Raw genomic sequence first — 27,425 nt, forward strand, 5'->3', positions numbered from 1 at the left:
GAAAGCAGAAAATCAGGAACACGTGTAACAGTTTTGCAGTCTGTATCTCAAGAGTTTGTTTCTTGCAGAGGCTTGTTCTGGTTTGATTTTCATCACCACTTTCTGAAAAAGCTCGAAGGAATACTTCATGGCTTGTGGGTATTCAAGATTCAGACAGTAGATGATTCCCATGAGCATGGCAAAGCCGCACGTCACATCTTTCAGGTCGTGTAGCACGATGGTCTCCTCGACTACAACTGCCACATTGAAGATCTCACTTGGAAAGGCATCCTGTTGAGCGTGTTCAGAGCCTATCAGTAGGCCAACTTGCATCCCCTTCATGGCTTCATCCAGGTGCTCATTGTGAGCCTTTAAAAGAAGAAATCACAGTGTATGACCGTTTTGATTTAAAAAAAAAAAAAAAAAAAAAAGATAAAAACAGAGTCCTTAGTATATCATATTTACAGCATATCTGACAACATGTACAGAATACACATCCACAGTTGTGAATTGAAGAAGTTGTTATGGTCTTACATCGCACATCCTGATGACGTCTGATGGATCTTCCCCGGATATGTAGTGTGGTAGACCAAGCACAGCAGCAGTCCTCCTCCTCTCATTAGTGTCCTACAAGACAAAGAAATATGAAATAATATTGAATAATTTGATTCAATTTGAATAATAAATAGATTAATTCAAATGATGTGCGTTGTGAGTTGTCCTGGCCTACACATCATATTCTAAGAGATTTAAGAAAACATGTTTGTAAATCAAACCATAATCATTTTAATGTTTTTCAATGAAAATGTATGGAGTATCTGACACACGACATGCTTTACATCTTTTTGTAAAATAGATGTACAATGGTAGGACTGATTACCTGTCGCTCATGGAACAGAGCTGGCCATCTGGAAATTACTTCTGTGATGAGTGGCTGATCTCCAATGATCTCTTCTCTGCGCTGGGAAAATGTAGCAGTCATCAGATCTTCTACGAGTTGGTGATCAGGGTCTTTTTTTCAGCATTTCCATCTCCATCATCTTGCGCTTTTCCTCCACGCTTTCAAGACTCTGTCCTTCAGGTGGATCTGGACAGTAGTTGACCTCACCCTTCTTTGACTTTTTTTTTTACACGTTTTCCCTTCACTTCTCCTCCTTTTCTTTTGTTGATCACCACTTCAGGGCATCCTGCTGCACCTAACTTCTGCCGATAGTTTCCAAGCTTAAATTTCAGACTGTGAAACCATGAGTACCATCCCTTGTCAGACCCTGGCTCCTTCAGGCAGGGATGCTTCTCCACAAGCGCTTTGGCAACACTCTCATAGTGCTGCCTCTCAGGATAAGCACTAATTTTTGACATACTGTCTGCAAGTGTGTCAAGAATATCAGTCTTCAAACCTTTGGGAATCACCATCGCAGATCCATCCTTAGCATACCTACAATTTGCGTCTTTCAGCTGAAGCTCCACATCATGTGAGAACTGTGGAATAGGGAAGGGGTCAGGCCAGTCGAAAGAATCACCACTACTGGGAGACGAGAGGCTGCATGTGTCCAATGTAGAATCTGAGACAACTGCATCATCTGTGAACAACACTTTCAATGTTGCTCGCTCCACAGGAAGGTCATTGATGTCAGTCAGGTTGCACAACTGATTATTAAAATCAGGATCCTCAAATTGTAAAATGAATCCACCTCTCAGGCCAAGGTTTGTTTGTAACACCTGATTCAGCTCCTCAACGCTTGCAGGGATGTTTTCAATTGAAAGCCGTCTGATTTCTTTTTCCGTTATGATGACACGCAGCAGCATTGTAGAACACTTTTACCTGAAAGGGAGCAAAAAAATACATGTTTAAGTATAAATATTCAGTATAAAAAACTATTTATGTCAGACTCCCTCACACATCTGTCCCCAAACACTTAAAGCGTTATTCCACTTTGCCAGGATAAACCACTCAGTATGTACTCACCCTTATGCCAAAGTAATGATGGGTGAAAAAATTAATGTTAAAAATGAACCACAAAAGATACCATTTACACCATGTTTTTAGCCTAAATGTCAACTGTAGCATGTAGCAAGTAGGATGTAAACATGGCCTCAATCTCGCGAGACTTCCGCATGTGCATCATGTGCTACAGGATTGTTTTGTTGTGAACTGAAGATCTTCACCCATCATCACATGACAGTGACTACAGCACAAATGACATGACAATGACAATCTGATCATTTCAATTCTGAAAGTTACTTTCATAATTGGTCCTTAAGTCTGAACAGTCAAACTGGATTCATGCACCTTTACATCACTCAAGCAGAATTCATGACAAAGCTGTTGTATTATGTTTCATTAGTGTTCAGGTGTCCCTAATAAAATCATCACTTCATGTATATGATAATAATGTATGAGTTAGGGGTGAGCAATTAATCAAAATTGCAATATGGCCTGCTGCAATTTTCAAATCACAGGAAGTGCAATATTTGTTAAAGGCAAAATGTGTATCAAACAATTCAACTTCAAGCTTTGACAGTCTGAAAGTTTAGCTTCTAGCTTTTCTACCGACTACTTCAAATCTTTTCTTCCCAAGGCAATTCAGTTCGGATTAAATTTCAGCCTGGTTTACATTTCAGCTTCTAGGTTTTTCATCAGTACAGCGTATTGCATTTTTGATACCATTTCTCTGGCAATTCTACTCACATATCTGCATTTTCAGCAATGCACTGGCACCTGAGCCCTCAGCATTTACACTGCATTTTCAGCAGGAAATGCAATTTTCTAGTAGCAATTACATATTACTTTTCAAAGTTGCTCAACCGTAATTTGAGTGTACAATTACTTACAGCAGGTTTATTTCAGCAAGAACGTCCTGGGAGTAACCAAGAGGCACCCCCAATGCAGCCATTGTTATAAATATGAGCAGTAGTGCAGGAGTGGTCATTTTGGAGATGGAACGACTTCACAGCACACCGGAGGCTTTGGATGTAATCATGCACTCTGATTACGAGGACGGCTCCTCATCCGCCTCTGAAGACTCCGAGGCTGACACAGAGGAGGCCTCAGAGGTTGAAACTGACCAGCTGGAGTCCAACTCATCTGAAGACTCATCCGAAGATGAGAGCGGAGGGGAGATCGATGAGGCAGCAGCGGGATGGACCTCAAAGAATGGGAAAATTATTTGGTCTCCCACAAGCACTGAAACATGCCGCTACGTCCCAGCAGCCACAGGTATGGTCCTAGGGCTGACACATTATGCCGCTGCCCGAATCACTGACCTGGCGTCCTGCTTTGCACTGCTGCTAACAAATGAAATCCTGCAGCACATTGTGTCTACAACAAATCTGCATGGGAGGCGCTCAATCGCAAACTGGTGAGATGTGGACACAGAGGAGCTGCAGGCTTATGTGGGGCTGCTCATCTTGGCCGGTGTTTACCGGTCAAAAAATGAATCAACCCTCAGCCTCTGGAGTGAAAAATCAGGGAGGAGCATTTTCCGGGCCACGATGTCCCACAAGAGGTTCCACGAGATCAGCCGAACACTGCGGTTCGACGACAAGCTATCCCGACCGCGACGCCGTGATGACAAGCTGGCTGCCTTCCGCAAAGTCTGGGAAAGGTGGACGCATCGCCTGCCGATGCTGTTCAGCCCAGACAGAGACATCTGCGTGGATGAACAGCTTGTCCCATTCAGAGGCAAGTGCAGCTTCAGGCAGTACTTGCCAAAAAAGCCAGCCAAATATGGCATAAAGATTTGGGTGACCTGTGATGTAATAACATCCTACGCCTGGAGACTGCAGGTGTACACAGGCAAAGCAGCTGGCAGTCCTGCTGAAGTCAACCAGGGGATGAGGGTGGTCCTGGAGATGACAGAGGGGCTCCAGGGACACATCATCACATGTGATAATTTTTTCACGTCCTTCACACTGACAGAGGAGCTGCTCAGGAGGCAACTGGCTCTGGTTGGCACAATTCGATGAAACAAGCCTGAACTCCCCCCCATTTGCTCCAGACAAGAGCAAGAGCGGTCTTCTCCTCCACCTTTGCTTTTACAAAGACCCACACACTGGTCTCTTACATCCCTCGACAGGGCAGGAATGTGCTGCTCCTCAGCACGAAACACCAGTCCCGACATAAGCGATGAAACGAAGAGAAAGCCCATCATAATCAAAGATTACAACAGATGCAAAGGAAGTGTCGACAACCTTGATAAGGTAGGAACCGTTACGCATCAGTTATGCACACATTTATTTATTGTTACTGTATAATTGTTATTATATTGTTATTGATCTTATCTAAAATATATGTAGTTTTTTTTTTTTTCAAGTGAGCATTTTCATATAGAATAAATAATATGTGTATCATGAGAAAAAATACTTGGATCATTTACTCATATTGTCTTGTTTTATGTTTTGGGGTTTTTTTTGTTAGGTTGTTGGCACCTACTCCTGCAGGAGGAGAACAAATCGGTGGCCACTGGCCCTCTTCGACAACCTGGTTGACATTTCACATTACAATGCCTATGTCCTGTGGACATCAATCCAACCATCCTGGCAGCAGCAGAAGCCACACAGGAGGAGGCTCTTCATTGAAGAGGTGGGAGAAATGCTGGTGACCCCACACATCAAGAGCCGCTGCAGGAATCGTTGCAGATCTGCAGAGTGCTGCTGCAGGCCCCTCTCTCATGAACAAATCTAAGGGCAGGAGGCAGTGTGGCTTTTGCAAGGACAGAAAATGAAGAGTTGGCAGCACCTGCTGCAAATGTGGCAAGTTCATCTGCAAGGACCACACTCTGTCCATCTGCAGCCTCTGCTCCACCTGAGCTGGACTCTCACACCCAGACAAATATGCTCTCTCCTTCTCTGTCTCTCTCTCACCCTCTCTCTCACTTGCCCTCTCTCACTTGCCCTCTCCCCATCTCAGCCACTCCCCATCCCCAACCACATATCTAAATGTTCCACATTTCTCTTTCAATGTTTATCATCAATGTTCATCTTTCAGTGTTTATCATTCAATGTTTGTCTTTCGGTGTTTATTATTCAATGTTCATCTTTCTCAAATAAATTTTTTTCTGGTTCAAAACTAATTAATATTTGATATGTATATTTCAGGCTGAACTAGTTTTAAAAGATTTAACCATTTAAAGTGGAAAAAAATATGAATATATAATATTTTTACAGGGCGGCACGGTGGCGCAGCAGGTAGTGCGCGTGCCTCACAGCAAGAAGGTTGCTGGTTCGAACCCGGGGTCGGGCAGGGCCTTTCTGTGTGAAGTTTGCATGTTCTTCCCGTGCATGCGTGGGTTCTCTCCGGGCACTCCGGCTTCCTCCCACAGACCAAAAAACATGCTCGTTAGGTTAATTGGTCTCTAAAATTGTCCGTAGGTGTGAGTGTATGAGCTGTCTGTCTGTGTGTGTGTGTATGTAGCCCTGCGATCGGCTGGCGACCGGTTCAGGGTGTACCCCGCCTCTCGCCCATTGCTAGCTGGGATAGGCTCCAGCCCCCCGCAACCCCGAAATGGGATGCGCGGGTAAAGAAGATGAATGAATGAATGAATATTTTTACAGCAGTTTTTGGGAAGGGGACAGTTTTTTGTCCTTAGGATAAAATGTGTGAGTGTTTCTTTAAATCTGACACTGTAAAAAAAATAACAATGCATCAAAATCAATGTTGCTGCCAATCATTGACCCATCTCAGGGCCTAATAATAATAGTAATCAAATACTCCTTGAAATGTATTTTATGGAAATTATTTTAGTTTTGTTGTTTTGTTTTTTTTTTTCGATAAAAAAACAATGGAAATATGTAAACATACTGGCATTTAAAGGGTTAAAATCCCCAAAATATAATTAATATTTGATATGTATATTTCAGGCTGAAGTAGTTTTAAAAGACTGAATCATTTAAAGTGGAAAAAAATATGAATATATAATATTTTTACAGCAGTTTTTGGGAAGGGGGCAGTTTTTTGTCCTTCGGATAAAAATGGGTGAGTGTTTCTTTAAATCTGACACTGCAAAAAAAATAACAATGCATCAAAATCAATGTTGCTGCCAATCATTGACCCATCTCAGGGCCTAATGATAATAGTAATCAAATACTCCTTGAAATGTATTTTATGGAAATTATTTTAGTTTTGTTGTTTTTTTCGAGTGAGTCCTTGCCATATCTTTGGCCAAAATGGGTCACAAATATCTGCAGCAATATCTCAGAATACTGCCAGTACAATGAAGACAGTGTTGGGCTGACTAAAATGGCAATGCCAGAAAACAGCAGCATGAAATTATTGTAAATGTTTGTGTCCAACATCCTAAATTCTGTTGCTTTCCATCTATCAAGTTCCCTCAGTGTTCTGGGTTTCCTGGCAAATTCCACTGGAACATGATTGCGTAAACCTGTCAAACAATCAGACATCTGGTTGACAATGCTGGTGGGTAAGCGGAATTTGAGAGGCCCCCTAAGCCAAATGTTCAGAAGTCTCCTTACAACACCCAAACAAACAGAATGCATATAATCACCTGGGAACTGAGATACCATCCCTATACTTAAATCATGGAAAGTGTTAGGGCCATCTAGGTGATGTTCTTCATCGTGTTTTTCTGCAAATGATTCATCTGTCCTCAGTAGACAAGTGATTAAAGGAAATGTCATTCTTCCCACATACTGTCCTGTCTGCACACATTTGTCGCATCCAAAATAGCCATTGTGAGGCTTAATATTTTTTATAAAAGCCCGGGCAGGGGCATCACAGATTACAGAATCCAACTTAAAGGAAATCCTTTTGCCTTCGAAATCAATGCCATTCTGTAACTCTTTCAACTCAAGAACAAAGTCTCTCAAAAATATATCTGCTGGCTTATGTTTATGTGGTCCACAGAACAATGCAATCACAGCTGGTTCCTTAATTGGAATACTTACAAGGAGTCCTAAAATGGGCCACACCTGAATCCCACTACTTTTGAACAAAGGCAACCCATCAATGTTGATCTGTAGTTTTAAGGTACAGCCATTAGTGATTGACTCACATGCTGGTACAGTTTCTGCCTATGCCAATGTAATAATATAGTCCTCTACACCTTTCCTGTATGTTGTGAGTAATCTTTGTCTTAAGGAGGGTTCTTGCATCCTTCGGAAGATCAGGATGGTACAATCAAACCAAGAAGAGCTGTGAGAGCCACTAGGGAAACTCCAAATGTTAATGCCCAGTTATGAAGACATGCCCCTAGATTACATGACTGATCCACTGTCTCATCAGTATCCTGGTCCGAGTCACTCTCCTCCTCAGGCACATCCATTGAAAAGGACTGCTGGTCAAAATGTGACGTGTCCATCTCTACTATGTCCTCCTCCAGCAACCCTCCAGCCTCCTCTCTGTCACTCCCACTATTTTCTATGACCGCCTCAGCTATTCTTTCTCTACATTCAGCCTGTCTTTCCTCTGTGCTTTCCTGACCGCAGCACTGGGAAGCAAATCTTTCAGTGTGCACGGTTCTGATTTCCTTGAGTCGTCTCTCAACATCTCTACGCGCTCTCCATCTAATGGTGGCATCAGAGAGTACCCTCGAATCCATTCCCACTTATATTCTTCCAGCCAAGCTGTTAAATTGTAAGGAAAATAAGAGGGACAATATTTTAACAAAGCTTTAAGGAATTTACTTGGTTAAACAAAGTGTAACAGAATTAAAACCAGTTCACTTATGTGACAGTTTGGGTGGTCAGAGGAGAAGTGGTGGAGCAGGAAGTAGCAGTGTGATTAGCACTAGAGAAGAGAAGAGAGGAGGGAAGGGGAGAGTTCTCTTATTTCTGCTGGATGTTTCAAGTCTCCACGCAGAAGGTGCCCACGTATGAAGTATATCTTCAATATTAGGTCACAGAGTGACACGGACAAAAATAACTATTCATAGTAGGAGTTCACAATGTACGATATGCAACATTACCCATGATCATTTCTATTTATTGACTAATTTTGTGTCAGGTTCACAGAATCTGACAAAGAGAGGAAACACTGAAAAGAGAGCAAATCATGAAATAGGACTTTTTAAAACTCCACGATGGATTTTAAGAAATTAAACCACTGGCAACCACTATAATCTATGTATTACGGGCAAAAATATTATTCGAAACAAACAAACAAAAAAAACAAAACAAAGGGTCTGTTTGACTATTTTGACACAATCTGAAAAACTAAAAAAATGTTTTTATGTTCTGGAAATAAATATGTGAAGACGAAGAATTGAAATCAAAGTATATGAAGAAGTGGTTAACCCTGAAGTGAATGCATCAACTTCGGCCACAGAGATAGATGAATCCCACCTGTGCTCTCTGACCAAGGTCGGGGAGCTGGAAGCGGGAACGGTTAACAATTAGCTAATAATAGCTATGGTGACGAACCAAGCGGTGAACTGTTATACTGGACGTTTAGCATCTATGTCAGCCCACCGGTAACATCCCCGGCTTCCACGTACAACAGTCAAACTGAGCGAGAAAGAACATGAGACGGAAGGGTGAACTACTAGTAGCCCCCCGAGCCACATTAGCATATCTTAGCAATGTTAGCCATGCTACACCGGTACAACCGATTTTCAATTCCTACCATAGGACACATAGGCTAACTCGCTGTGTCCTGCAGAAAACTGACCTAATTTGCCGGTGTGTTAAGGGCCTCTTAAGCGGTGGATGCGACCGAAGCTACCTGCTTGGTGGTGTGCAGGACTAACTGTATCGACTAGGCTATTAGCTAAACTTGCTACGTTAGCATGTTTGGCAAGAATATTATCACAGAAATGAATGAGGACGTTATGCACAAACGCTGCAAACTAATGCTTGGTTACAATCATTTTAATATTGTGTTATGTGGATCAAAGACGTGGCATGTCAATTCCGGTGTCCGACGTTTATAATGTTAAAACTATATAAAAAATTTAAAACATTACATTTTGTTACTCAACTCTCGCCACTTTACTTACACGTGAGTATTTAGTATAAGAAATGAAAATTTAAGGAGCTATTTAGCTCAAAAGTACAAAACTGTCCTTCCTGGATAACGTCCAGGCTAAAAATCTAAGCCTATTATGCCTATTCAGAGTTTTCCAACTCTACGCTTCTGTGATGGTAAAGAAAGAGAAAAGGGAAGAGAGGAAGGGATTCATCAAAAATAATAATAAAAAGTAATAATAAATCATTAAAACCTCCAACTTGACTCAAAAAGGGAATTAAAAACCTAATTGTTTGCTTCTTTTGACTAAAACCAAAACAAAGAAAAAATTCCCTCCTCCCACACTCTGTTATAAAGCTGCAGCACCTTCACTAATGCTCCTTTCCCCACATGCTTTAATGTGCTGTAACACACCTGATCTTTCCCTGGAGAAGTTGGTCATGATCTCTTTACAGCCCTCATCATCTCTGCCAAGGTAAATGGCTCATCGATCATGCCAGCTGTATTTTCCCTCCTGCATAGCCTCACATCCTCCATATGCCACGTTATGGGCTCCTCCACAGTTACAACATTTTGGTTGCACCCCTGTTCCACACTCTCCATACTCATGGTCTCCCCCACACCTAGCACATCCTCCTCTTCTCCTTGCAGTTCTTGGTTATGTGTCCAAACCTTTGACAGTTAAAGCACCTTAATGGTTTTGGAACATAAACTCTCACTGGGTAACTCATAAAACCCAGGAAAACTTTCTTAGGCACACACTTTCCTTCAAGCTTAATCAATACAGTTTGGCTATCCATTCTCACTCCTTCTTTTGTTGTCTTCGTTCTTTGCACATTCGTTATTTTTCCTCCTTTAATATTCCTCTTAAGTTCCTCCATACTCACACTCAGTGACACTCCTGTAATCACTCCTTTGCACCCACCGCCATTTCGTGCTCCCACCCTCCCTGTGCTTGCCACCTTGTTTTTCCCCAACTCTTTCAGTTTGAGTGCCTTCTCAACTTGCTCTTCATTAGCACATTTCACCAATAAATTGCCATCACTCAGGACCTTTGCAAACTGTATCTCTCCTATTTTACTTGCTACAATTGTTGTTAGCACAAAGGGGTTGAGCTTCTTTACCTTTTCTTGTATCTTTTCATTGAACCCTATGATGACAAAATAATTCTAAGGTGTCTCCTTCTCAATATGCTCAGCTCCTTCCTCCTCACTGCTATAACTGTCATCATTGCTGTTCTTCTTCCTTTTTATTCCTCCCATCCACTCGCTCCCCTTTCAAACTCACAATCTCCCCCTTCCTCCTCATCCATATGTGCCCAACTGCCTACTTCTGATCCATTCACGGAACAGTTGTGCTCAACCGCCAGGAAATTATTTTCAACTCGACTGGGATCTCCCACAGTCTGCCGATTGTTTTTACCTCGTCCATGCCCGGCTGATGCCGCCGCCATCTCCTGCCAACCTTTCGGATCTGTCAACTCAAAATCAACTCCAAACTCGCCAACCGACTCCCTACGCTCCTCCGACTTAAACGTCCGTCCAGGCTCTTTCTTTTGAGATAACTACGTGTTTTACTTCAGGGAATCCAGAAACTCTCCCGAAGCGAGGGTTGAGGAGGATCTCTTTCCCCCAGTCATTAACTTTCTAACAACCTAACCCGATACGCACTGATTCTCAGAAAACGGGCTGAGAAGATGGTAACAACCAATACAATTAAGGAAAACAAAAGATAGACAACTTAACGCTCTCCAAGTTTAGGTGGCGCTCATGACCGCGCTACTCTTTTGTTCACTGTAAAAAAAACTATTTGAATTTCAATGAACTTTATTAACACCTTAACAAAAACTTATTCGTCCGCATATGGCTCAGTTTTTAATCCACAATGAACTGTTTTTAACACTTAAATGAACTGATTTTTTTTATTTTTTTAATCTCCTTTCATGAACATATTTATATTATTTATTTATTAACATTTATCTGTCAGAACTGACACTTTAACATATTGCCTTGCCTAAAATGACGTATTTTAGACTGGGCTACATAAAGATAGAAAGTAACTTAATTTTTAACCAATTTGATTTTTTTTCATTTGTTAAATCCTTATTCGTCTTTGACCCATGTACTTACCAAAAACTCCAATGACAGACGCTCTGCCGGTGTCCTGTCGCTCCGCTCTGTGCGTGTCTGGGCTGCGCTGCCGAAACGGATTCGAGCCGAATGTTTCATTACGACTGTCAGTTTCTCACGATCTCTTCATCTTTTTCACACCTAGTTTAGAGGGAGGGGGAAAAAAAAGATGGATTTAAAGCACGAGGGGATTAAAATAAATTCGGCTATTTAGGAACACACTCCAATATGGAAATAAGTGAAATAAAAATGATTAAGCATCACGTGCGTGGCCCGCTTGGCTCGTACTGACTCACCTTAAACACTGCTTGCACCCCTCACACCTCCTGCCTGGTCAGGAGCACAAAATACTCCCAATTTGCATTGACATTCCGTATCTTGAGTGCCCTTACAATTTCCTGATCTGAGAAAGCAACATGAAAAAGACCTTGTTAAGTCGGAGTTTATGCTCAGAGCACTTTGAAAAGGTTGAAAATAGCTTTTTCTTCCACAGTCTTTCCAATCGATAGCGTAACACCGTCCATCAGAATTACCTGAGCGACACTGTGCGCACTTGAAACACTGCTTCAGACTGTTGCCACGCTCGGTGTATGTTCCATCGTCACATTCCTCACACGTCTCCTTCTCTCTTGCTGTGGTGCAAGGCGATATCATGTGTGTACCTATCACACACACAAAAACATAACCCTAAAATACCAGTATATACCAGCTGTGTTTTCCCTCCTGTTTAAAACCCCTGGATACTGAGTCATAGTTCTTCTGCCTTTTCCCTGTTGGAAACTGCTGTCTCCTCCTCAGATATTATGACCGGATAGTCCCATTCCCTTCTGTCCCCTCCCATCTTCTTTATCATTCCCCATACTTCTCCCACTGGTGTAGTTCTTCCTATCTCATCACAGAAATTCCTCCATCTTGCTCTCTTAGCTTGACGTATTGTTCTGTGCCTTTTTGTACTGAATCAAATTCTGCATGTTATGGGTTCTTTTATCTGAATGCTCTGTTCCTATTTCTTACAGCCTGATGACGTTCTTCTGTCCACCATGGTGCCATCTTCCTGTTCCTCTTGCCTTTACTCTTGGGTATAGCGCCATCTGCTGCCCTTACAATTGCTGAGGTTACCTGTTTGTTTATTTCATCAATGTCTCCAAGCATTTCTATCCTGTTCACTCAATCTCTGAAACTCATCCCATTCTGCTTTTTGAAATACCCATTTTACGATTCCCCCACTTTTTCTCACTTCTACTCTCTCCCCCACCATGCATAAGACTGGGTAATGATCACTTCCTATTGCTGATGCTGTCCAAACTTCCCAGTTACTGATTCCAGCCAATGTGTTAGACACTAAAGTTATATCCAATGCTGACTCAGTACCCGCTGTTATGTTTATCCTTGTTCCTCTGCCATCATTCACACACACCAAAGGGGATGCTTATTGTACATGGATCTGCAGATGTCGTGTAGTATGAAAAATACTACGCGACAGCCAATGACTTCAGGAAACAACACTAATGTGTGCATCAGAAGATTCTGCGAGAGCCTGACGCACCACTATCACGAACCATGGCCAGATATCGTAGGTCAAATGTTGAAGGCTACAGCCGTCTTAGAATTGGCACTTGTTTTTTGACCAAGACAACTGATGAACTGTTGCTCTAAACTGCTGTATGTAGTAACTGTGCATTTATATTTTGTATATGATTTTCTGTTTGTTGTTTAGTGTTTTACTTAAATTTGTTTTCTGTGTTCAGTCCTCTGCAGCTGAGGATGCAGAGAGGGACATCGCCACCACAGTCATGGGGATTTACACGATCCGAAGAGACGGACATAAGGAGCCAGAGGACGTGGGAGTTGTGATTGAGGGCATTAAGGTCCTCAGCGATGTTGGCAGTGTCATCATGGGCTTCATCATGCTCTTTGGACTCATTTATGCCCTTGATCGAGCCTTTCCCGAAAAACCTCAAGTACACCTTCGAGTTTTTCCCAGAAGATCATGATGAACTTGGACGGACACAAGCTGAATGCAAAGATACAGCAGCTGAAAATCAAGCTGTTTTCATAAGGGACAAACACTGTGTCCACTGTGTCCCAGTCAGTGACCGTCAGCGTGGATGTTTTTCTTGTTCTAAAAACATGTTAACTACTTGTGTCGCGCATCTTGAAGTGTGTGACTGGTCTCAAAGAAATTGAACGTTTTTTCAGGTTCTGTTTTGTACTTCTACCATGTGTGTTGTACATGTGTCATATCTGTTTGTAGGCATTACATATTACAGTTTATAGTCAAGTTTTCATGTTTAATCGGAGCTGGTTATACCATGCCTCAGCCTTTGCAAATATTGTGCTTGTATTATTGTTGCACTAGTACGAGCTACTTTGGTTGAAGCAGTTTTGAAGTCAGCAGATTACTTTTCTAAATGTGACAGGTCATACACTGTGTTCATCATAGAGGAAAAAACTTAAGAGAAGCTTAAAAACTGAAGCTCTAAGTCAAGGTCAAAGAGCATTTTGAACAGTTTAGTTTGAGATTGGTGGAAGAATTTCCATGTTTTGTACTGTTGATGTGTGTTAAATGTGGTATATGTGTATTTCATGCCAGTTTTCAGGCAAACATAGTGCAGTTAAAGGTAAAAAATGTTCGTGGTTGGTCCGAACTGGTCAAAACTTGTCTTAGCTTTTCTGCCTGGAACATAAATCTGGGTTCTAAGGCAGTTTTTCTGTGTGTTTTGACACAAGTCATTATGTTAAGTTTGAATATCACTGTCATCATCATTTTGATGAGTTCCATGTTGATGTTCTATCTATCTATATATATTTATACATATATGTGTGTGTGTGTGTATATATATATATATGTATATATTTGGATGAGTTTTTATTCGTTTTAAATAAAAAACATTAACCAGATTTTGTGTTGTGTGTCTGAAATGAGGGTCAAATGAAGTAATGAAATAATTTTTATTTTAGACTAACTATATTCATTTGAGTTAGACAAATGTAAATAAGTTAAGGCCAGTTAAAGTACTTCTTTTATTTTGGCTGTATTTGATAAAGATGAGTTCGACCAACTCAATTAAATCATATTACAAGGAGGTACTTAGTTTGAGTTGTGGCTGCATATATTTAATGGATGGAAATCCTGCCCAAAATTTATTTGTGTTCATCCAATGAGTTATTTTTCACAGCGTGTGTGTGTGTGTGTGTGTGTGTGTGTGTGTGTGTGTGTAGTTGAGGGTGTGTGTTAGTACATATGGGGGGTGGGAGGGTTGGGTTTTTCGTGTTGTTCTGTTTTTATTTACATTGTTTTTAACTCTTGTAAAGCACTTTGTGTTGCACTATGTATGAAAAGTGCTATATAAATAAAGTTTTGATTCAATTTTGATTTGAATAGAACCGAAACGTCGCGCTTGTAACTCGTTTCACTGAATTTGTATTTTTATTTTATTTTTCTTTAAATAAATACCGAGTGTCAATAGAAGAAGTCTCCTCTTCTCTATTACAGCTACGAGTATTATTCTTCAGTTTTACACCACAATCTAGCGGCGTTTTCAACTTTTCATTTCTGTATTTTTCACTATGATACACACTTTTTTCGACGTCATGCACTACTCCGACGAGGAAGACGGCTGGACCCAAGTGAGCTACCGGAGAGGCCACGGGGGTGACGCGCGGACATGGCGCTCCGACCGGCCGGCACAAAGAGCTGACTCCTACCCCCGCCGGGAGCAGCTGCCTCCGCCGATGACACTCTCCTACGCCTCCGGTACCAGAGGTTCTCAGCGACCCCACCGTGACTACTCAGCGTACCCGAACGACAGCAGCGGACCTACTTATCACCGAGCCCCGGCGGCTCCAACGGCCTTCTCAGCGGCGCCACGTGCCCAGACGCGCAGCGGCATTCATAAAATAAATAACCCACCCCCCATAGAGACATTCAGGACCTGGCGGCTTTTCCCGACCACCTCTCCTCCTCCCCCCCTCCCCTCCTCTCCTTCTCCTTCCCCCTTTCCTCCTCCTCCCCTTCCTCCTCATCCTTTTTTCACTTCCTTTAGGATGCCTCCCTCGTTGAGGGCCTCATCTAAGCCCAAACCCCAGAGGCAGCGGAGCAGCAGAGGCCACGATCTCACCAGGGGGACAGCAGCACCCCCTCCTCCTCCTCCTCCACACACCCCTGCAGCACTCCTGGAAGATCCAGGGATCCAGGAGACACTAGAGGAGGAGCCAGCGACCCCTATGACCAGCTCCAGCGTCAGGTCTGAGCCCTTCATGCCCAGACTCACACCCATTGGTCCCCGTCCTCCATCCAGGTCCTCCTTCTACGCGCCCCTACGGCCACACCAGAGGGTCCAGAGCACCGCAGCCCCTCAGGGGGTCACCACATGGTCTGCTGTGCAACCACCAGTGGCCCCTCCACAGCAACCTACACCACAGTCCACAACATCAGCATCACACACAGACCCACAAGACATGTAAACACCACTAAAAAACTTAAGGACTGGGGTCTGTGTGTGAGAAAAAAAACACCTGATCATCGGGGACTCTAATGTGTCCAGATTCCCTCCCTTCCAGAATCAGGACCTGCAGGTGGACAGCTATCCTGGGGCCTCTTTTCACCATGCAGAGTCCCTCCTACACAGGGCCGTCTGCACCACGGAGGTGGAAACGGTCATCCTGTCCTTCGGACTTAATAGCAGGAGGCAGAAGCCCTGGGACACAACGATCAGGCAGCTGCAGAGGGCCATGAAAGTGGCCAAGATCAGGTTTCCTGAAGCCACAATTTGGGTCCCGCTGATCAACGCCTCTTCAGCACTGCCACACAAGGAGCAGCTCAACCTGCAGGTACTGAATAACCACATTATGAAAAACTATAACTTTATTCCAAAACTCCCCACCAAAGACTTCAGCACAGAAATGGATAAGATCCACTGGTCCCATCCTACAGCCGCTAAAATGTTTGACCACTGGCTGAACCAGGTAAACTAGAGGTCCCCGAGAGCCTGTTCTTTCAGGAGGGGTACAAAAATGTAATGATTTTGGCAAAACAAGTCAAATTAACTAATGCACAATTATCCCTATTGAATAGAGGCCTAAATTTTATCCCAACCAGAGGCAGCAACAAAAACATTAGACCCCAGGCTAGACTTGACCTCCAAAATTATCATAGGAGACTAAAATTACTGGCCTATTATGGTGATGAGGGTGCTACAGAAAAACAGCCCTTTACTCCCAGCTCCAATTGGACCCCCCCAGAAGCAAAAATACCCACCCATATCAGAGATCTGATTAAATTAGATTTAGAATTTATCCAGAAACATTTATTCAAATAATTCAAATATTTCGTAAAATACATGAGAAAAAACTTAGAAATAATAAACAACGTAATTATCTAATTGGAGACTCCGAACCTAGACCGAGAAGATTCTACTTACTTCCAAAAATCCACAAGGATCCGGCCAGCTGGAGTAAACCCTTCCAAATCCCCCCTGGACGTCCAATAGTCTCCAATTGCAGCAGTGAGACATATAGATCGGCTGAATTCATTGATTATTATATAAATCCATTAGCTAAAAAAACATAAAAGTTATAATAAGGATACTTATGATTTCAGAGATAAAATTAAAAACCTAAACATACCTACTAATTCCAGTGTTTCCCACCAATTAAGGAGACTGTGGCGGCCCTCCACAGTCTCGTTTGGGCCCGCCACAGACTCGTCCCCACCCCCCCCTCCACCCCCCCGTTTTCCACCCTCCTCCCCACCTAAAAAATAATAATAATAACCAGATCCATCAGTCAGCCGATTACACATCTGTAGCCTACTCTACTCTATAGCCCGCGAGCGAGAGCGCGCGCGTGAACACACACGCACGCGCCAACAGGTCGCGTTCATAGACGGTCCTACTGTCTGCTGCATTTGGCGCGATCCGCATCCATACAGTCTATGATCCATACATGACGCAGGCCAGGACGGCATTTCAAGATTGTGTGAGGTAAGTGTAACTTCCCTTTTGGGCAGGTATCAAGTTCGATAACGGAGCAGTGTCGGCCATGTTGCTGATCTCATTGCACCAGTCAACTTCTAACATACCAAACAGAAGGCCTTTCTCAATATGCGTTCTTCTCTGTACTTGTGTTCTTGTGTACTTGAGAAACGTCATCAGTCTGAGCCCAAGTACTGTTCCAATTAAAAAGTCCGCATCTCGCCAAGTACAGTCAAATACCCGGATGTGTTCTTGCCCCTCCCATTTTATCGAGGATGCATCGGGTGGTGACTTGTGTGGACTTGGGGCAGCCACGTATCCCAGAATGCATTTCGTAGCAACGATCGCGGAGGAGAGGACTCACAACTGTAAAGTTACAAGTTTCGAAATACTACTGTTTTAGTAGTACGGAATGTGGTTTTAAGATTATTTTATGTGAGAAAGTGGATGTTAAAACTTAAAATCTGTGGTCGATTCATCACGATAGCGCGTAGTTTAAAATTTGCTCCAAAGTTTTCGGAGATAACCGGCAGACGAGCTGCGATGGTGACGTCATCAAGTACGCTGCCGTCCCTATTGCAGAATGACCATCCTGCGTCCTCCCGTCCTGGAGAGACTGTACTCCCAGGTCGAACTTGCTAAGTCCGAACTGCCAAGTTTGTAAGTCCGAACTTGGCGTACTTGGTATTGAGAAACGACCAGAGTCTAACTTTCCGCTATCCCTGGTGCTGATTTCCCGGTAGCTAGCTACTTGTCCGCTATTTCTCCCTCTCCCGCTCGCGCTATTTCTCTCTCTCATCCCTCTGTCGTTTGTGCTCTCTCTCTACCCGTTTATAAAAATTAACATGAAATGAATTATTTAATATCTCTCGTCGGCGAGAAAGAAAAAGAAAAGAAAAAGAAAAGAGGGATCCGACAGCACTGAGTCAGTGACTCTGCCACAGCCTTATCGGTGAAGAGGGGTGAGGTTATGGCTTAAAAGCTGTAGCGTAGCCGGCGGGGGGGGGCAGAGGGTGCGGCTGCCCCGGGCCCACGGTTATGAGGGGGCCCATCGCAAGGCTGATGCCGAAAAAACAAAAAGGGAAAGTCGGTCTCTTACTGCTGTATTTGTAAAGATATAAGTGTAAAAAAAAAAAAAAAAAAAAAACGGGGAGAAAACAGTCTGAATCAGAGCGTTTCTGAAGATTAAGAGGACATGCCACCTCTCTTGCACTGTCTGGCGATCTCTCTCTCTCTCTCTCTCTCTCTCTCTCTCTCTCTCTCGCTGTGCGTGTGTGTGCATCTGACAGAAAGTGACATCTGATTGAAGTGCGGGCGTCTGACCCAGGTTTGAGCAAATTGCAGTGAAGATTGTTCACATGATTGATGTTAAGTTTTGTATGCTCTAAATGAATGAACGAGTGAGTGAATGAACAAATGAACAATTGATTGAATGAGTGAGTGAATGAATTAATGACTTTGTGTCATGGTTTTTTTTTCAAGATTAAATTTGAAATATTCCTGATATGCCTTTGTATGTTCTTAAGGATGATACCAACCTGTTATGTTCATATACAGCAATTTATATTACATTCAGTGGTCTCAAAATGCCCTAAAGAGATACATCAGGCTTGAAAACATACACACACACCCAACCCCGAGGGTCAGAGACCCTCCCACCACAGTCTCCTAAAATCCTGTGGGAAACACTGATGTATATATCATATTTTTTTAATAAATTGAAAAGTCTTTTGAAAATGCCTTTGATGAATGTTAAAGAAAAAATATTGTAAAAAAGAAAAATGGAACAACTGTGATTGAGGTTCATGTGACCTCTGTGTATTTAACACACCTGTGAGTGTGCGTTTCGGTGTTTCTGCTGAGCGAACCTGAAGAAGCCACGGGCGAAATGCGTTGTTCACTCTGAATAAAATCACAGCAACTCAGTTCAGTGTGCGGTGGTTACTGAACTACTGCACTGCACCATAACAAATAAGGATTGCGCAGTTGACTCAGTTGCACAGTTTGAAATGAAACATGCATCTTGGCTGAAAGCATCTCCACTACAGTTACACTTCAAAAGAGTAAAATAAGTTCCAAAAAAAAAAATCCTTCTCAAAGCAACATTTTTTTTCTCTAAACAAACACAAAACAATTCTTTTATCTCTTGCAGTAATTCTGTATTTATATACATCAAGGCCATTTTGCATTAGCTGAGAGCCCTGTCTGAGATTAACAAATAATTTACTCAATCTGAGAAGTGCACACCGCTGCTGATGAGTGAGATTGTGACAGTGCGTAATAACTTGCAAAAAAGTCATTTCTAATGTAGTTACAATTGATTAAACACATTCCTGGACGTGCTTTGAACTTTGAATTTGAACTTACAAACTCCTCTTCCTGGGACAGGGCAAACATGGCCACTTGCTGTGCTGCAGTCTTGTGCTCCTTCACTCCAATAACTGCATTGCCCAGTGTGTCTTTCTTTCTCACAACCCACTCCTGTACCTGCACAAAACAAGGATATCATGTCGATTAGTAAGGGTACTGGCAAAAATGTCAAGACAAAAAAGAGAAGACAAAAAGGGCACAATAATACTCACAGTCATGTGCTCCACCACGCCCGGGCGCTGGAGGTGTCTCAAAATCACCACTGCCTGGAGATAGTACACCACAAAGCTGCACTCGGTCAACTCCAGGGTCGCGTCCTTGTCCTCGAAGACCTTCCCTATAACTGCCAAGAAGTCCTTCTTGGCAGCCCTCAGCACAGCCAAGCAGTCACACGGTGTCAGCTGCTCTTTTTCAGTCAACCGGCCGTGTCTATGAGGAAAAAGGATAAAATGTATTAACAAATCATGACATTACTTGCCACATTGCTCACTTATGTGAACTGTAATCCAGTTAGCTGCGTGCAAACAATTAAACTTACCTCTTTTGGGTGATCTCTTTGCTCACTTGCTTGGAGAAGGACTTCTGCAGTGAGCCAATGTAATCAATAAAGTCCTTGCAGTCCCCATGGAGTGTCTGATCCTCTCGCCTCAGGTTGGTGTTGATAGTGTGGTACATCAAGAATCTGTCAGAGGACGTGCAAGTATTTTAAGTATTTGCACATATTTAAGCTCAATTACGTTTATTGTCTACACAAGTGTTGATATTATATGGAGAAAAAAACCCACAACAAATGCTACCAACCTTTTCAAGCTCTTCAGGTAATTTATCTGTGTCTGTTTTGTGAGTTTTGCCCTGGAGAGCTCACAGAGGTACTGCCGGATCTTCTCCCTGTTCCTGACAAATTGCAGGGATGGCTGCTGTGGGTCGAAGTAGTACAGGTACCGGGCAACGTTTTCAACCTGAAGAGAGAAGATAGATAGATAGATACTTTATTCATTCCAGCATATTCAACAAATTTAAAGTAAAAGACATGCAATAAATACTCCAAAAGCAAAAAAAAAAAAAAGAAAACATGCTAAAAAACATGTTAAAACATGTTACATTGTCTTCTAATCATGACTATTTTCCAAAATCATCTTCTTTTACTTTATATATATTTGTTTTTTTTAATGAATACAGAATGTTTTATGGTAGTACTCACCTCCTGTTTAAAATTTTCATTGCAAAGCTCCCTCTCCAGGTACAGGCCAAAGTCCTTCAGCAAGGGATAGTCCAGAGAGTGCCTCTGATAAAGTCCCCTCTGTGCCATGAGCTTCCTGTTTTTGGTCGTCCACTGCACAGTCGAGACACTGCAATGTGGGAAAAGCGTTTTGTTATAAAACTGTGTGCTAAGATGGAAAGCTAAGCTTTAAAATGGGGAATTACTCCAGTTAATCAGATCTTGCAAGCCTGAAACACTGAAGACTAGAAGGCTGAGAGCCCTGCCTGAGACTAACAGCTTGTTTACTCAAGCTGAGAAGTGCATCACCGGTGCTGATGATTCCCAGACTGAGTGAGGTTGTCAATGTTTGTAATTTCTTGAAAATAAAGTCATTTCCAAGTTACAATTAATTAAACGCATTCCTGGAAATGCCTAAACATGTTAACATGAGAGCCCTGCATGAGATTAACAGATAATTTACTCAAACTGAGACGTGCTGAAGCTGATACTCACAATTGAAAGCACTTGCCACTGCTGACAGAAGTGTTGTCAGACGGCTCACTCTCGCCAGTCTCAGGAGCCGCACTCTCAGCTGTCTGTGTGGTTGATGGTCTCGCTATAACATTGGCATTGGGGAGTGGTGGAGGGATGCCGGTCACCACCATGTGACGACGCTGCAGCTCCTCAGTCAGCCTTTGAATTAAAAAAAAAAACAAAAACAAAAACATAATTTAGACAATTACATGCAATACAATTTAAAAATTTCATGCATTTCCGAGAGTAAACAAGAAGTGATGTTTGGAAAAAAAAAAAAAAAAAAAAAAAGAGTGAAAAGTTCTTCCACAAACCTGCTGAGTGGATCAGCATCATCCAAAATTTGGCGAAGCAGCACGTAGGGGAACACCCTGCCCGACACCAGAAGATCATGGACATCCTTCTTGGCCTTCTCCACCGCTGCACCAATGGCTTCTGGCGTGCTGTCTTTCATGCAGACTCGGCGCAGATGCACTGACAGGAAGTCCTTGGTCTTCAAGCACAACGGGCAAAGGAGATAGTGTCTGTTGGGCTTCCTGGACATGTTTCTCTTAATCTGAAAAAAGAAGAAAGAAAGAAACAACAAGCAAAGAGCCAACAAACAGCAGCAGGAGAAACGTAATTTAAAGAAGAAAAACCAGCAGCAAATAATCCTTCACCTTTTTTTGAAAAGCCGTAGCGGAAATTTCAGAAGAAAAGTCACTGGCAGAAAACTCTCTCAGGAGAATGTCACTGGAGTGACTAGTAACTTTACCTATGGTCTCAGGAGAGGTACTCACACAGGTAACTGTACATAAGCTCTACCCATGATGCATTGCACCTGCGTGGCACCTGCCTGGCACAGTCACTGCACTGCAGTGCAGTGACTGCAGTGACTGTGCCTAGCCAGGCTCCACACTTAATTTGTTTCACCTTTCTGGTGTCTTTTCTGCATGGCAGAAAGTGACTGTCAAATATCAAAAGATGATATGATATGATGGAATGGATGATGGAATGTGCAGGAGGGTTAGACTTAGTCACTGCAGTGACTGTGAGCCTAGCCAAGCTCCACACTTTTCTGCATGGCCCCATAAGAAAGGCGCAATGTGCAGTAGATGTTGTTCCATTAGGTGAAAAAAAAAAAAAAAGCTTAGAGTGTTCAAAGCAGGTCCGGTCGCCTGAATACCGCAGCAAGGAATAATGGAATAGGACTCCGGTTCTACACATGATGCATAACAAGACTGCATAGCCCAGTCTACTCCCATGATGCATTGCGCCTTTCCAGCACCCTAAGAAAGGTGGAGGAAAATCATGGAGCAGTCATGCCCAACGCGGAGAACTCCAAGTGGCTCGGGAAGCGGTGGAAAAAGTTAAAGAGACCACATTGCACCTTTCTGGCACCACAACAAAAATGCAATGTGTAAGAGATTTAGAGTTACTCCCTGCAGTTGATCTATCTGTAATGCATTGTACTTTTGTGGCCGTCAAATAAACCATCCATTTGACAGCCAGAGCACAGTCTATTTGATAGCTTTTTGCATAGTGCACCTGTCTAGCACCATAAGAAAGACATTTAGTTTCTGCAATGACTGTCAGCTGTCTGTCTAATACACTGTGCATCACATGCACACAAACACCCATGCCCAAAAAGAAAAAGGAGGATGACGTAGGGTTAGTAAGGTGAAGCCTGGGGTAAGCTGAAACTTAAAGGAATTGACGGAAGAGCACCACCAGGAGTGGAGCCTGTCGCTTAATTTGACTCAACACGGGAAACCTCCCCCGGCCCGGACACGGAAAGGATTGACAGATTGATAGCTCTTTCTCGATTCTGTGGGTGGTGGTGCATGGCCGTTCTTCTTTGGTGGAGGGATTTGTCTGGTTAATTCCGATAACGAACGAGACTCTGGCATGCTAACTAGTTACGCGGCTCCGTGCGGTCGGCGTCCAATTTCTTAGCGGCACAAGTGCCGTTCCGCCACACAAGATTGAGCAATAACAGGTCTGTGATGCCCTTAGATGTCCGGGGCTGCACGCGCGCCCACAGCCCGCAGGCTATGAGGGTGACGTCATCAGGGGGGAGGAATGAACAGGGCATGAGCAGGTGCGCCAGCGTCGCCTCTCAGATATCCAACGGATCCCACCCACCGTACACCTAGAACACACACACACACCACACAATCCCCCCAGAGGTAGCTATACATTGTAATTACAGAGCAGAGGGCAAGCGTGAAAAAGGAGGATGACGTTCTAGTTGCTCGTGGCTTTGAGAGAGCACTTGAGCCAGAGAAGATCATTGGAGCAACTGACTCATGTGGAGACCTAATGTTTCTAATGAAGTGCAAAGACTCAGAGGAGGCTGATCATAAGTGCCCAAAGATAGTCATAGCCTGGCATGAAGACAGTGACAAGAAGGAGAAGGATGCTGTCAGTGCATGAGCGCACCACCTCAGGAGGAAACAGGACCTCCTCCACTGCAGGGACTATCTGAGTCGGATATTTTTCACACCCAAACCTCCCATCCTCCCTCTTTCCCATGTCCAACAAAGATGCATAGACAGCGGACACAGTCGTTATCTCAAGGGCCCAGACTGCTGAGAAGAATCATTAGACAGGAGGAGAAACTGTAGCGGACATGGGTGGTATGCTACCGGGGTCAGGGTTTCTGCTGTTCTGTCTCTGTATTCTTTAGCTTCTTTTTCATGTCTTAACACAAAATGTTTTAGTGCAAAGACCACACCCATGATGCATTGCACCTTTATGCCTGTCAAATATCAGCTAAATAGCCAGCCAGCCATCTATTTGGCAGTCAGAGCTGTCAAATAGACTGTGAATACTAGAGCCCTAGCCCAGTCCACTCCCATGATACATTGCACCGATCTGGCACCATAAGAAAGGTGTAATGTGCAGGAGGGATAGAGTTAGTCACCTATCTGTCAATTGCACTGTGTATATGATGCTTTACCTATAATGAGTAACACACTCAGACTGTACATACATATACAACCAGTAGACAAAAATTTGTCTTCCTGAGGCAAACTGTCAACCTTACTAGATGTTTGATTTTTTTTCAGAGGCACATACACAAACAAACAAGCATCCTACAATCAAAGGAGGCCTAAGCAGCCAATCCTTCCCTGATGAAACCATCATGGCCTTTCTGCATAGCACCAAAGGTGGCATGTGCAGGAGGGTTGAAGTCAGTAACTACAGTGACTGTCAACTATCTCTCAGCTCTGACAGCTTTACCCATGATGCATTGCACTTTTCTGGCACCATGAGGTGGAACGTGCTAATGCTACATCTTCTGCCTCTGTGTTGAGATTACATCTGGTCTGATTACTTGTGCGGTGTTACTCTTACAAGACACTTACTTTGTGTGGGATAGGGGGAATATTCTGTGACAGAACTGTCTGTTAGCATATGATGCGCAGTGCGTTTGTGTCTCTAGAGCTCTAACCCACCCCTAGCCCAGTCTACTCCCATGATGCATTGTACCTCTCTGGCACCATAACAAAGGTGGAATGTGCAGGAGGGTTGAAGTGACTGTCACCTGTGAACTATCGATTATAATGCAGCATTCCTCGCTACGGCCTCGCAGCTTTGAAGATCAATGAGTTTCTGGGTTTGAAGTTCTGTGAGGAAACTGTGATCCGAAACGCCAACGTGTCGGCTGCAGTGACCAACTGCAGCGTGAGCGCCGCCGGCCTGACATGCACAGGAGAGCAGTATCTGGACCACCTGGGGATTGAGTACACCACCTGGGGACTGTGGGAGAATCATGTGGCTTTGACCGCCATGACCTTCGTATTCCTCATCATCGCCTATCTGAAACTCCGCTACATTAAGAATTTCACTTAAACGTGTGAATTGGCATCCTTTCTTTCTTTCTACCGCTCTTAAGCTTGGTTTAGGCTTCTGCGTCGCGGCGACGCCGTACCTACGCCGTCGACGCAGACCCCTACGCGGACCCTACGCCGTAGCCTGACGCGCACCTCCAAAAAATCCTGACTACGCGTCGCGTCGACGCGTAGTGACGTGAACGTTGAGGACTGTGATTGGTCCGTTCAGAACGTAATTTTCGGTTCAGTCGCAGCCCTATGGTCGCAGCACAACAACACCGCCATTTTCAAAGTTTCTGTGGTGAGAGCTACAAGAAAAACTGGACCAAGCCGAAGAAAGAATTATCGAGGAGGTACGCAAGTACGACCACCTCTACAACTCCTCTTCGCGGCAGCAAGAGCCCCCCGAAACCATACAAAGACACAGCCGCACCCCCTAGCGGCTTGGCGGTGAATTGCGGAGCAACGCGTTCCCTCGACGCAGAACTACGAATGCTCAGTGACGGCGTAGGGTGTACGCCGTAGGTACGGCGTCGACGCGACGCAGAAGCCTAAACCAGCCTTTATGCCTGTAAGTATGGAGCTAGGAGGCAGTTGGTTTGGCTTATGCAGGAGGATTGAAGTTAGTCACTGCAGTGACTGTCTGTTACATTATTACTCGAGGGTGCTGTTGACCTTAAACAAATCTTTGCTTTTCACTTAGCTCTCCCCATGATGCATTGCACCTTTCTGGCACCATAAGAAAGGTGCATAAGATGCACAACCTAACCCAATCCCCTTCGATGATGTATTACACATTTCTGGCACCATAACCAAGGCCAAAACAGCCAATCCTTCCCTGATGAAACCATCATGGCCTTTCTGCATAGCACCAAAGGTGGAATGTGCAGGAGGGTTGAAGTTAGTAACTGCAGTGACTGTCAACTATGATACATTGCAGTTCAGTTAATAACTGCAGTGACTGTCAACTATCTCTCAAATACACTGCATATGATTCAGAGTTTATTTGACAGCTCTACCCATGATGCATTGCACTTTTCTGCCTCTGTGTTGAGCTTACATCTGGTCTGATTACTTGTGCGGTGAGGCACTTACTTTGTGTGCGATAGGGGGCATATTTTGTGACAGAACTGTCTGTTAGCATATGATGGACAGTGTGTTCGTGTCTCTAGAGCTCTAGCCCAGCCCTAGCCCAGTCTACTCCCATGATGCATTGTACCTCTCTGGCAGCATAACAAAGGTGGAATGTGCAGGAGGGTTGAAGTGACCGTCATCTGTGAGCTATCAACTTTAATGCATAGTCTATAGCCATGATACTTTGCAGTACAGCTCTTCCCATGATGCATCTTTCCATAAGAAAGGTGGGATGTGTTAATGCTGCATCTTCTGTGTTGAGATTGCAATCTGCTTTGCGCAGTGTTACTCTGAGACACATTTTGTGTGTGGGCCAGGGGCAACAGTGGAGGTATGTGACAAAGCTGTCTGTTAGCATATGCTGCACAGTGTGTTTGACTCTAGAGCTCTAGCCCAGTCTACTCCCATGATGCATTGTACCTTTCTGGCACCATAATAAAGGTGGAATGTGCAGGAGGATTGAAGTTAGTCACTGCAGTGACTGTCATCTGTGAACTGTCAACTATGACGCATAGTCTACACCCATGATGCATTGCCATACAGCTCTAACCATGATGCACTTTTCTGGCACCATAACAAGGTGAAAAGTACTAATGCAACATGTTCTGATTCTGTGTTGGGATTACAATCTTTGTGCAGTGTAATTCTGAGACACTCTCTGTGTGGGACAGGGGGGATATTGGAGTTATGTGACAAAACTGTCTGTTAGCATATGATGCACAGTGTGTTTGACTCCCGAGACCTCTAGCCCAGCCCTAGCCCTACTCCCATGATGCATGATCCTTTCCAGCACCAGAAGAAAGGTGGAGGAAAATCATGAAGCAGTCATGCCCAACGCGGAGAACTCCAAGTGGCTCGGGAAGCGGTGGAAAATGTTAAAGGCCGAGACCGCATTGCACCTTTCTGGCACCATAACAAAGGTGGAATGTGCAGGAGCATTAGACTGTGCTTGGCTGCACATATGATGCACAGCACAGCCAAGTTCCACATTTGATGCATTTCACCTTTCTACATAGCATCAAAGGTGGGATGTGCATGAGGGCTGAATTCAGTCACAGCAGAGACTGTCAACTGCCCACCCCATGATGCATTGCACCTTTCTGGTGCGCTGTGCATCTGATGCACAGTGTATATGACAGATGCATGATGCATTGCACCTCCCTGGCTGTCAAACAGACTGTGCACGTGATGCACATTATTTGACAGCTCTGCACATGATGCATTGCACTTTTCTGGCACCATAGGAAGGGGTGAATGTGCTAATGCTACATCGGCCCATGGGAACAATCAGCTCAGCCTGACAGATAATTGACACTATCATGCTATGATTCACTGCACACCCTCCTCCTGCATTACTCATCTACA

At 43.7% G+C, this 27,425-nt stretch overlaps 1 protein-coding gene across 1 annotated transcript in view; it reads right to left on the reverse strand.

The window, feature by feature from the left end:
- LOC143316079 (uncharacterized) overlaps positions 1-27,425 on the reverse strand; it is a 317,818-nt gene that overhangs the window by 286,201 nt on the left and 4,192 nt on the right. The window contains exons 2-8 of the mRNA XM_076723794.1: positions 21,423-27,404; positions 21,088-21,267; positions 20,575-20,722; positions 20,175-20,332; positions 19,912-20,055; positions 19,586-19,802; positions 19,371-19,490 (exon numbers count right to left, since the gene is read on the reverse strand). Coding sequence (XP_076579909.1) covers positions 19,371-19,490; positions 19,586-19,802; positions 19,912-20,055; positions 20,175-20,332; positions 20,575-20,722; positions 21,088-21,267; positions 21,423-21,652 — 1,197 coding nt within the window. The 5' untranslated portion in view covers positions 21,653-27,404. The remainder of the gene's footprint in view (positions 1-19,370; positions 19,491-19,585; positions 19,803-19,911; positions 20,056-20,174; positions 20,333-20,574; positions 20,723-21,087; positions 21,268-21,422; positions 27,405-27,425) is intronic.

The sequence above is a fragment of the Chaetodon auriga genome, chromosome 23 (assembly GCF_051107435.1).
Source record: "Chaetodon auriga isolate fChaAug3 chromosome 23, fChaAug3.hap1, whole genome shotgun sequence".
In the NCBI taxonomy this organism is placed as follows: Eukaryota; Metazoa; Chordata; class Actinopteri; order Chaetodontiformes; family Chaetodontidae; genus Chaetodon; species Chaetodon auriga.